Below are 12533 nucleotides of genomic sequence, written 5' to 3' on the forward strand. Positions count from 1 at the left end.
GGCTCACCACAACTAACCTAAACACAAAGTTTTATCATTTGTCAACGACTATCCGTCGAAGAAGAAATGAGATCGACTCAATCAAGCTAAGCTCAAGTATTTGGACAATGGATCAAGATGTCATTGAATCTACTTTCATAGATTATTTTAAATCTATTTATAACTCTACAAATCCTATCTTCCTGGAGCATCTAGAAAACCTTTTCGAAAGACAAATTTCATAGGATGAAAATAAACTCCTAATAACTATACATTCAGAATTGGAAATTCTTGATGCACTAAAACAAATTCCAAATCATAAAGCACTAGAACCAGATGGGATGACAACTCTTTTCTACAAACACTGATGGCACATCATCAAAAAAGATGTGGTCGCAGCGGTTCAAAATTTCTTTAGAAGCGGCAAACTTCGGAAACAAATAAACCACACCCACATAGCCCTCATCCCAAAAATAGTAAACCTTGTTTCCCCTCAACATTTCAGGCCAATAAACCCGACAAATGTCATTTATAAAATCAGCACAAAAATTTTGGAAAATCGCCTAAAAAATCCCTTCCATCCATAATTTCACATTTCCAAACGGCCTTTGTTACTGGTCACAATATCAAGGAAAATTCTATAATAGCCCATGAGATGTTTCATCACCTAAAGCATCACAATGGGAAGAAAGGTCAAATAGCTTTAAAGCTAGACATAGAAAAGGCTTTCGACTTTATTGAATGAAATTTTCTTTATGCTGTTATTGGAGCTTTGGGTTTCAACTCTACTTGGATAAATCTCATTAAAGAACGAATTTCTACGGCTTCATTCTCTATCATCATCAATGGATCTCCAAAAGGTCTCTTCAAGGCACAAAGAGGTCTTCGGCAAGGCGACCCCATCTCGCCCTTTCTACTCATCCTATTTACAGAGGTACTTTCAAGGCTATTGGCCAGATCAGAAGAATTGAAAAAATTAGAAGGTATTAAAATCAGTAGAGATAGTCCCACAATATCTCACCTTCTTTTTGCAGATGATTTGATTATCATTGCAAAATCAAAAGGAAGGTAGATTCAGGCGATCAATAATACTCTAGATAAATATCAAGCTTGGTTTGGCCAGCGCATCAATCAAAGCAAATCCTCTATCTACATTATTCAAAATACCATTCAAGCAATAAGAAGAGTAATCTCAGAGAATATGCCATACAAAGAGTTGACCTCAAAAATAAGACATTTGGGCATGCTGACAACATTTGGTTGATCTAGGAAAGAGGACTACAAAGATTTGATGGGAAAAATTAATAGAAGGCTGGATGGTTGGAAATAAAAAATGCTCTCTCAAGCCGATAGAACTATGCTCATCAGATCAGATCAGAAGCAAGCGCCATCCCAAAATATCAAATGTCAACACATATGCTACCAAAATCAATCTGCAAGAAACTGAACACTAGTTTCAAAACATTTTGGTGGGGAAAAGCAAATAACCAAAAGCACAAGCTTTGCCTAAAATCATGGAAATCTATTTGCCAACTGAAAAAAGATGGTGGACGGGGATTAAGACTGATGGAAAATATAAATGTGGCCTTGATAGCGAAGACAGGATGGGAAATGAGCCAACCAAGCAACAATATCTAGTACAAGCTTCTATCCAAGAAATATTTGAAATCAAGCGTCTTCGAATTAGCAACCAAAAATTTAACTAACTCGAATCTCTGGAAAGGAATTCTAAAGACAAGACCACTACTGGAAAAATGTACATATTTCAAAATTGTAAATGGTTTGTCTGTGAGAGCTTGGCTAGATCCCTAGATTCCGACTCTGGAAAACTTTAAACCTTTCCCCCTCACCCACACAACTGATCTCTCGACTACCCTTAAGGTCTTAGACCTGATTGTTCAAAATGATAAATCTTGGAATTTCCCATTGTTAACATTCCTGTTCCAATAAGAAAGCATAAAGGAAATCCTTAAAATTCATTTAGCCAACTCCGATCAAGCCACAAATTGTGCTATTTGGACTAAAACTCAAAATGGGATTTTCTCAATTAAAAGTGTCCACCATCTTGCATCAACTATTGCCAACTACTCCAGATAAGCAATCCTAGATATATCATGGGAGAAAATTTGGAAATTCAGGATCCATGACCGAGACAAGCTCCTATTATGGAAGATACTTAGGGATATTTTACCAACAAGAGAGCGCCTTAAAAGGTTCATTCTGAGCATTCCTTCCATAAACTGTCCACTCTGTGATGAAAAAGAAGAGACTCTCCTGCATCTATTCATCGAATGCCCCATAACCAGAATTCTCTGGAGTTGTAGCAGATGGCCTTTAAACCTTTATTCCCTAGCGGTAAATCAATGAAGGATTGGTTCCAATTTATTTTATACCCCCAGAAAAAACTCGGTCTTACTTACCAGGAAGAACACCATTTCAAAATTTTTGCTGGTCTGATTCTAAACTTTATCTAGAGGCTTCGAAATGACCAAGTTCATAATCACAAGGAACTCTCTCTTCACAATCTTTCACAACAGTTGAATCTCTCTTATCAACAAAATCTTCATGTATGGAAAGAAAAGTTTGAATCCAAAGTGGAGAAGGAATGGCAAAAACCTCTCACAAATCAAATATGCATTTCCTTTGATGCTGCAGTTAGGAATTATTTCTCCTTGGCTTCAGTTGTAAGCAGAAACTCAACAAGAGAAGTCATCGAAATCTGAACTAAGACAAATTTTACTACAACCCCGATAATTGCAGAGGCACTTGCTGCAAAGTTAGCTCTTAAAATGGCGGAACACCTCAACCATCATTTATCTATCTAGTTGGAAACTCTCAGTTGGTGTTTTCTTCTATTTATAAAGAAGAACAGATCTGGCAAATAGAACCAATTTCGGAAGATATTGCAAACTCTTTGAAATCCCACATAGGAAGAAGCTTTCACAAGATTGATCGATCCCAAAATTGATTTGCACACTCGGTTGCGTAATGGGCAACTACAAACTCTTTGTTTGGTAGCATTCCATTAGATATTTTCCCTTCTACTATTTTGTATATCGATAGTGGAAAAGACCTCCCTTAGTAGTTTTTGTAATAGTTTTATTTTTATTTATAATATGCAACCTTGCTTAGAAGAAGAGAAAAAAAAAATAGAGAGAAAAGAAACCAAGCATCTTGTCTATGTAGAAGTGATTGGGAAAAATCTCAAAAAACTTTTATCTAAATTATTTTATATGTTTTGAAAAACAAAATCCAATACGAAAACATAAGTAAAAATAAAAATCTCAACATTTTCATTAATGTGAATTTTCAAAAGCAACAAAAAGAGGCGGAAAGTAGCAAGAAAAACAAAGGAGGTGTACATGTTGTTCAGAACAACCTGTCAGCCACCGACAAGTGGGAGGTCTGTACACGGAGCACCTACTGCTAAACTCTGCTGTTAGGTCTTCTTTTCCCCGTTATCTCCCTCTATCTTTGCAAAACATTGTCTTTTATTATTTAGAGAGTAATGATATGCACCACACTTTCATCTAATTTTCATATTCTATTTTATTTTTTATTATAATTGAACCATTTAAAGAAAATGGTATTTGTGAAAAACTCTTTATAGAGGGTTTGTGCATTCTAAGATTAGTCACAACATAATTTGAAAAAACTGATAGATTATAAAATCGAAACGTTTAGACTGTGTTTGGATGTTAAACTAAACTAAGATGAGTTGAGTTCTTTATAAATAGTAGTGAGTTGAAATAGTGGAGTGAGTTTTATTAGATAAGATGAATTTATATGTGTTTGAATATTAAGATGATTTTAAATTTGTTTATAGGAAGTTGAAACGTATGAGTCCCATCAATGATTGAGAAGTTGTTGTAATTATTGAATAATTAATTTATTAAATCTTTTACTAATAAATAATAAAAATCAAACAGAAATTCCCTCAACGCATGTAAAAAATAATTTTCTACTACTTTTTGTATGCGAATTTTTTCTTACTCAAAATTTATAAAAATACATTAAAATAATTATCAATAAAAATATAACAGCATCATGCCCACATTTTATTCCCTTATTTGTGTACATATTATTTAATAAGTACTACAAAAATATTTGTGCGGGGAAAAAAAAAAAAAAAAAAAAAAAACCTCACTTACCTCCGCAGTATAATTATTTAACTCATTGCATTTAGTAATAAATAAAAACTATCATGATGCAAAATTCCCCAATGCAATATATATATATATATATAGACACATTCCCACATTTTTAGTGCCCAAATTTTTGTAATTTCAATTTCTGATAAATAGTAAGAGCTCTGGTACAAGTAAATTTGTAAAAACTAATATTCGATGTTATACTTCAATTTTAATTACGATACAACAGTAGGTGCTTTTGCAATATAAAAAATAATATCTCTATATTAAATATCAATATAGGTAAATAAAGTCCCCAATTTACAATCTATTGCTCGATACTAACATGAATAAAAAGATTGCTACACCATGTTGAAAATTACATGTTTTCTTATTGCCCAATACCTTGCACCCAGCACCCACATAGGTAGTGCAATAGCGTCCTGATTGCAACCATCGCCTATAGCGATGCAGTTCACGTGTAAGGAACATAGGATTGTTCACTGATGTTATGATCGGCATTAAAGACCAAGTTGTGAATGAATAATAGGGTATTTCGATCTGAAGGCAAGTCATTTAAATTTAACAGCTTTTTCTTGTTTCGTGATTTATGCGTAGAATGTGGTTGTTTAGTCTTTGTTTGGTTTTTCATTTTTTATCGTTTTCTGTGTGCTACTAATTCGGCAGGTATGGTTTCTCCTCTTGCAATTTCTTGAGATGGAAATGACTTCTTCTTAGAGGTGCTTTTTATTCTTGCGTGTTGAAATCAAGCATTATCTGGGCAGGTATAATTTCTCTTCTTGCATGTTTTTTTTCTTTTCTTGTGTTATCTAATATTGGAGGTTGAGCACTGCTTGATTGAGGTTGGTTTTTTTCTTCCTTGCATTATATAGGATGGAAATGGCAGAGATTTGTAGTTTCACCCAGCCACTAAATTGCATTTTTGAGAGAGTTTTGTTGCCTAGGCACTGCTGCCTTTGTTGATGAAGTGAAAAGAAAGCCATATACAGAGATTTTAAGGTCTTAGATATCCTGCTTGATGGAATTTGTCTTTCTTTAATCCATGTTTTCTTTTCTGCCTATAGTTTGAGTATAATATTCTAATTTATTGCCAATAATATAAGATCTGACAATCTGATAGAAGGATTGGACAAAGAAAGTCATATACAGAGATTTTAGGGCCTCAAATTGCTTGATGGAGTTCTAAGTTGTTTCGTTAATTTTGCTGCTACTTTGAAATGATTGGTATTTATTCTATTTCTAAGAATTCCTTTTTGTTTCCCTTACCTTACCTAATACCTACCAAATGCAGAACTCTGCTGCGTTTGATTGATGAAGTAACATTGGATAGCATGCATTTATATACATATATATATATATATATATATATATATCTCCTGTCTTAGCATTCTGCTGTATTAATATTTAGTATGATCGGCTAATACTCCTACATTGACTTTTATTCAACGATGGTCATCTGTACACGAAGAGTGATCGAGGTGCTGCTTTTAAGGCCTAGTCATTGCCGGCAGCAATATCAGGTTGAATGCATGGCTTAAGCCATCTCTTTCTAATAAAAGAAAGTTGAAAACCCTTAGGGATAGGAGGATGGAGGGCCAATATTGAACAAAGGCAGCGTCACAGGCAGCAGATCCCAACAGCTTTTTTTTGTTTTGTGTTTTAGTGAACTACTATGTAATTCAATGGATGTTATGGTGACTTTCTTTTTGTTAAGTATGAACTACTGTGTAATTTTCAGTGGATGTTATAGTAGTAGTAACATGTTTTAGTCAATGGATGCTCATGGTTTGTGATTTTAGTTAACATCTACTGATTTTAGCAAGCTTTAGTCAATGGATGCTCATGGATAGATCACAGAATGGCTAATTGGCTTGAAGCCTGTGACTACTAGGGGCCCTTTTATGGCTAATTGATTGGTTATGTTTCTATGTTTTATGGTTGCTGATTTAGCATGCTGATTCTTTGGTTCTATGAATAGTTTTATGGTTGTTATTCTATGAAGTTTGAGTGGGGTTTGTGACTTTGTTGCATGGTTATTGTTTTATGAAGGATGGGTTCACAAATAATGAACGATCCCTTTTTTCACCACACTCTTACAAAGTGGTGGAGAAGGTATTAACAACCCCTGCCAGTGTCTTGCACAATAATGTTGAGGTCGAGGTTGAAGTGACACAACCCGAATGGGAAGTAAGGGCACGAACTAAGAAACTCCAACAGGGTGTGTCTTTCACCGTGGAGGAAGACAACATCCTTGTATCAAGGTGGCTCAACATTTGCATAGACGCTATCAGGGGGCTTACCAGGTCTGAACGTTCTGTGGGCTCGTTGACTAATCGATGATCAACCATCCAGAAAGCCACAAACAAGTTTTATGGTTGCTTGGCCCAAGTTAAATCAATGCATCCAAGCGGTACTAATGAACAAGACAAAGTATGTTTCTAATTATTATAAATTTTCATTGAGATATGTATTAATATTTTTATGATTGTTGTTTAGATTGAGAAAGCAAAAGTAATGTATCGATCGACACAAAAAACCACCTAAAATTTCGACCATTGTTGAAACCTATTGAGGTACCAACAAAAGTGGCAGGTACATATGGATAATTTGCCAACATAGATAAAGGGACGTTGCTCTACCGTTCCAGCTGCCAATGCCAAGGATGACAATATTTGTGAGAGTATGTCTATCAATGCGGAGAGGCCACTAGGCAAGAAAGCTAAAAGAGAAAGGAAAATAAAAAGGAAACGTAAAGAATCTTGACCTACTGAGTTTGATGAAAGGTTAAGTCACATAGAAAGTGATAGGAAGATAATGATGATTAAGCGACGGGAAGCGGTAAGTCGGATTGAAAGGGACAGGATTGAGATGATAGACCTTACGAAGAAGAAGAAGATGGAGATGGAAATCATGAGTTTGGATGTTAATAATATGAATGCAGTGCAGTGAGAATACTTCAGGTCACTTCAAATGGAAATTCTAGAGAAACATAGGAATGGATCACCATCTCAATCTTAATATATTTTGCTTGGTTGTTTTTGTATAGTGGTTGGGGTAACTTGTTGTTTTAATCCACCTACTTTGTGTTGTTGTTTTGATCCACCTACTTTGTTTTTTTTTTTTTTTTTTTATGAACCTATACTTCGTTGGACAGAAATGAACTTTTGATGGCTAGACAAATTATGTAGTAGCTAGAAATGTATGAACTTTTGATAAACTTTTGTTTGACATGTTATGTATTAGGTTGATAGATGAAAATATATGAACTTTTGATACATTAGTATGAAGTTATGTAGTAGCTGGAAATGTATGGATTTTATGATAAAAATTTAGTTTGACAAATTATGTATTAGGTTGGTAGATGGAAATGTATGAACTTTTGATACATTTGTATGAAGTTATGTAGCAGCTGGAAATATATGGATTTTATGATAAAAATTCAATTTGACAAATTATGTATTAGGTTGAAAGATGAAAATGTATGAACTTTTGATACGTTTGTATGAAGTGATGTAGTAGCTAGAAATGAATGGACTTTTTTTATAAAATTCAGTTTGACAGATTATGAAGTTAATTTTATGTATGGATTAGGTTGATAGATGAATTTTATGTATTTTGATATAGAGATTGTTGGAAATTTTGAAAATGAAAATAAAAAGTATTTTAAAAATAATTAAATAATGCATTAAAAAGTATATACAAAAATTAAAAAATATATATATATATGATTTTATTATTATAGAGAGCAAGATAACTAATTCAATGTGAAGTCCAAGTTTTGAGTGATTGGGCATAAGACAAAAAGTGACATATTGGCCAAATTTGGCCTAAAACTTCTCCCAAGCCAATGAATGCAAATGCAAGTCCAAGTCTCAAGTTAAAGCACTAGAACTGGTGTAGGTAAATGTAAATGCAAATCAAGATTTAGCTAACAACTCCCGCTAAATTGTCTATATTGGAAGAAGCGAATGCATTCTTTTTTCTTACAAGTTAGGATAACTATTCCCCATTTATTGAATATTTTATGAGTTATTTCTCTCTCCTTAGAAATATTATTCGGTTGGTAAAAAAAAATGATAGTTGGTAAATAATAATTTAATTATAAATTAACATATAATCAATATAATTACAAAATATTATTATTATTATTAAATTAATAATATTTTATTATTATTTTAATTAACGGATCCAACATAAAAATCTCTTGAAATGAAACAAATAAAATACAAAACATGTAATTTTATCTTATCTTTGACTTTGCCTACACCAATACTCTAATCAGACTTTGTTTAGATAAATTGATATGAAAAGATTCTACACAGGCACTGGACGGTGGAAGGGACCTATCAATATGGCCAATTTTGGACTCATGGGACAGGGGCTTTCACATGGCTGGCAAATCAGAGGCTCTCATCAATATGCAAGACCAAAAGGTGTCCGTCTACATGACGCATTTCTCTCTCCAATATCTCTATCAATTAATTGAAAATCATGTCACTTTTTTTCTTTTTGGTATCTTTTTGCCAGAGAAGCTAAATTCATTATTTCAACATTAATAGCAGCAAAGCTTGGCTGTCACAACCACAGCGTTTCATGCATTTGGGTTCTGTCTTCTATTTATATTGCTGTTTCTTGGTTTAATCCTCATCCAAAAAAACATTTCTTTCACCCATAATTTCCAAACAACAAAAACATAATTTTTTTTTTTTATTTGGTAGAACAGTATTTCTAACTCTAAATCTCCATTTTGAAAGTCGAAAATTATACCAACTAGATCACATACCTTTAGCAACAAAAATATCATCTATTTAATGCAAACAACAGGCATTCAACTAGAGGAAGGTTAAAGAACTTCATACCATCTATGTCTTCCTTTAGTTGCCCTTTGTGTAATGATAAAAAAGAAACGCTACATCTTTTTCTAGGATTGGATATTATTCATTCTTAATCTAGAGTTAAAGTTGGGATTAAGCTCACAGGAAGTGCACCGTTTTCAACTGTTTGCAATTTTAATATTAAATTTCACTTGGAGATTGAGAAATGATATAATCTATAATCAAAAAACTATCTATTAGAAAAGTTATAGATCAATTAGTTTTCCTTTATCAATAATATCTATCTGCTTGGCAAATGAAATTGAAAGAAAAACAACCACAACTATAGCATTACCCTCTGCTCAACACTATAAGCATTTCTTTTGATGCGACAATCAAGACTACTTTCTCTTTCACCTCTACAATAAGTCGTGGAAGAAGTGCAATTGAAATAAAGACAGAAGAAATTGAAACAACAAATCCAATAATAGCAGAATCTATTGCAACAAGACTTGCAATAAATATAGCTAAACATTTAAATTTTCCATATGCCACAATTGAAAGTGATTCTCTTCTTATAGTCTCAGTAATTCAAGGATCATCACCAATCTGGCAAAATTCAAATATCTCTAAAAATATTACTCTTACCATGTCCTCTTATAAAAAATAGTATTTTAAAAAAATAAATCGATCTCAAAATTAATTTACACAACATTCTATAACGCAATAAACCTCAACCAACAATATAGACCTCAACCAACAATATGATTGATCACACACTAATAACTATTTTACCTTTTAATATTATACTTATTGATAGTAACCAAGAGTCCAAGACCCTTTTTATTTTGTAACTTAAACCTTATTTATTAATATGCCAGTTTGATTAGAGAGAAAAAAAAAAAAACATTCAAAATATACTTAAATATATTATATTGCAGTAACGTAAATATCTATATATATATATATATAATATATAGCTGCGGGCTACATGCTTTCGTGGTGCAGCCACTTCGGCCCCCTACACTTTTACTTTAACCAGCGCCCACTATTACATAATACAGACAAACTTTAAAAGTATTCTCATCCCTTCACTTCAAATTTTCTCGGAAAAATAGAAGAAAATAGAAGGTGGGAGAGCAAAGCTAAAATAAGGAAAACCAAAAAAACAAAAAAACTCATGATCGATCAGAGTTCAGACACGGAAATTCTTTCCGGTGAAAGTCTGACCGAACTGCCAATGAGAGGGTGCCACGTTCCATGAGGTGGATGTGCGTCGATCACCGCCCGTGACCCTGAAGGAAAGAGCCTGGCCCACGAGAACGGCGTTGGACTGCCAATTCTGACCCCAGTTGCGGCTCATGCTCATCCACTCGGTATTCGATCCTTTAATGCTCACCCGCACGATGTCTCCTGCACCCGCAACGTTGGTAACCAAAACCAGATTAAAGTAACGGAAGCCGTTGATCGTGAATCTGATGCCTCCTTGCTTTCTGCATGGAACCCTGCACAAAGATATTAATTAATTAATTAATTAATCAAGGTGAGAAAAAGTTAATAATTCTATTAAATTTTGAGCGGTTAAAAACCCTAGGTGGGTTTGACTGTGGGACCCCAGCAAAAATCTCGAGACAACGTGAACTATGTCGAGGATTTTCTGAGGCTGAAAGCACGGACTACTATCCTCATTTTCCGGGAAACTGAGCGACGTAGAGCTGAAAGGATTTTCAACTTACACTGGGAGGGTTGCAGATATACTGTTAATCTCTTGTTTGCTTCTCGAGAAAAGCGGCAAATCTTTTTCACAACTTTTAAATTCAACCTAGAGTGAACTAAACGGTTGGCTCATGGCCGAAGGATTTCAATCTATTTTTGTTTCTTGCTTTTTCTCCCGAACAAACAGGACAGAGCTAACTTACCCAAAAAAACAAAAACATAACAGAGCACTAAAAAACGTACTTAATGAAACAATAGGAGCCTTTTAAGTCAAAAGGAAAATAGAAAGTCGAACCAAGAGAAAATAAAGCAGACCTGTAAAGCGTTAAGGCAAGGTAAAGAAAAATAAGGCAGGGGCCGGGGGGTGCACTCACCGGCGGTAAGCGACCGGTACGATTCCAGCGCGGTACTCGGCGATCTTAAGGAACATGGGCATGGCGAGGTCGAAGTGGGGCCTGGGAGGGTTGCACCAGCCGCCATTGTCGCTGGGGAGAGCGTAGTTCGGGGGGCAGAAGTTGGTGGCGGTGATGAAAATGGAGGGACTCCCAGGGTTACACCACCTGGGGTCGTCGGCGCACTTGATCTCGAAGCAAGCACCACAGCTCAGCCCATTATTAAAAAGTGCTGTGCTCAGTGCGGCTGTGTTCACTCCGTAGCCTCGGCTGTAGAGATTGCCATATCCACAGGCACCACCTGCACACATTGAAACCAGAAACAGTCTATTCAGTTGGAATCGCAGGAATACAAGTGCGATTTATGCAATGAACCACAAATGAAGAAAACGAAATGGGTTTTGGCCTTTAGGGGGTAAAAAGTAGCGGTTAGAACAGAGATATATTTGGGCTTCTCAGAAAAGGGAGATTATAAGTCGATTGATCTGATATCTTGATGGAAAGTGCAGAGGTATTTCTGGGATCTTCACGGTCAGCGCTCTAAGGTTGGTGAAGTCGGGAATGCTTTTGGGAATACATGACTACACATGAGCAGCAGAACCCGTATATAAGAGAGTTTCAGAGTTTAAACATTAAGGAGTACCCATAGTTCCAGAGGCGTCGCTGCCACCGTAGAAAGTAGCGTGGGCGCTCTCCCACGGCCCTCCGGTGAAAGGCCCTGGGCTTCTAGCTTTAGCAGCTGCAAAAAGCAAGAGAAGGGACGCAATGCGGAGCACACACACTGCAGCCATGGTGTGTTTGCAAGTTCGAGAGAGAGTGTGCGTGTGTGTGTCTGTAAAGAAAGGAGAGATGATTGGGCAAGGATGATGGGGGTGGGACGACTGAAAATCGGGAAGAACGTGGGGGTACTTATTGACGAGTGGCCAACAGGGGTGGGGGGTGGAATCACAGTATAATAGGGACGCAAATTCGGAAATACTAGTGATATTTTTATCGTTAAATTATTTATTTTAATTTTTAGAAATCTCATTATGCTCATTAAAAAAATTTATTTATTTAAATAATTTTAATAAAATAACAATCTTGTTGGATTTGGGAAGTCCGATTTGTGGTAACCCGACCCACCAAAGTTTCGTCACCATTTTTTGGTCAGGCTTTCAATGAGGCTGGGGTCAATAGACAGAGTTCACTCGACTAAATAATCTAAAAATTGTGAAATTAGAGTTTAGCCGTGTCACACTACAAGTATGAAATTAATAAACAGTGTAGCAGTTCTGAATAGTGAAATTTCAACCCCCAAATTGCATCTTGACATTTTTCAGCGTAATAAAATTTTCTACAGTTCTATATATATAAACGTATTATCGAATCACCTTAATTTTATGTTGTGTGATTAATTATTATTATTATTTCCTTTTTTTATTAATGCTAGCTAGTTATCCCGAGGATGGGTTCTGATATAATTTTTTTTTAATGATTAA

General features: G+C 35.1%; 1 protein-coding gene across 2 annotated transcripts; it reads right to left on the reverse strand.

The window, feature by feature from the left end:
• Positions 1 to 3108: 3108 nt before the first annotated feature.
• On the reverse strand, positions 3109 to 11949 carry LOC121268459 (expansin-A6-like). 2 transcript variants are annotated; one of them, XM_041172750.1, is made up of 4 exons: positions 11696 to 11949; positions 11035 to 11353; positions 10124 to 10449; positions 3109 to 3146 (listed from the first exon to the last, which is right to left on the reverse strand). In XM_041172750.1, the coding sequence occupies exons 1-3, from the start codon at positions 11841 to 11843 to the stop codon at positions 10140 to 10142; spliced, it is 777 nt and encodes a 258-aa protein (XP_041028684.1). In that variant the 5' UTR covers positions 11844 to 11949; the 3' UTR covers positions 3109 to 3146; positions 10124 to 10139. The 2 variants fall into 2 exon arrangements, with proteins under 2 accessions (XP_041028684.1, XP_041028683.1); XM_041172749.1 differs by lacking the exon at positions 3109 to 3146 and having other exon boundaries at positions 9854 to 10449.
• Between the last annotated feature and the right edge of the window lie 584 nt (positions 11950 to 12533).

The sequence above is a fragment of the Juglans microcarpa x Juglans regia genome, chromosome 5S (genome assembly GCF_004785595.1).
Source record: "Juglans microcarpa x Juglans regia isolate MS1-56 chromosome 5S, Jm3101_v1.0, whole genome shotgun sequence".
NCBI lineage: Eukaryota > Viridiplantae > Streptophyta > Magnoliopsida > Fagales > Juglandaceae > Juglans > Juglans microcarpa x Juglans regia.

Bases quoted from the DNA above. Each gene is read 5' to 3' on its own strand.
- LOC121268459 (XM_041172750.1), bottom strand. From the start codon at position 11,843: ATGGCTGCAGTGTGTGTGCTCCGCATTGCGTCCCTTCTCTTGCTTTTT. The intron at 11,354-11,695 runs GTACTCCTTAAT...CAATGTGTGCAG, and splicing joins CGACGCCTCTGGAACTATGG to GTGGTGCCTGTGGATATGGC. The intron at 10,450-11,034 runs GTGAGTGCACCC...ATCTTTGTGCAG, and splicing joins GTACCGGTCGCTTACCGCCG to GGTTCCATGCAGAAAGCAAG.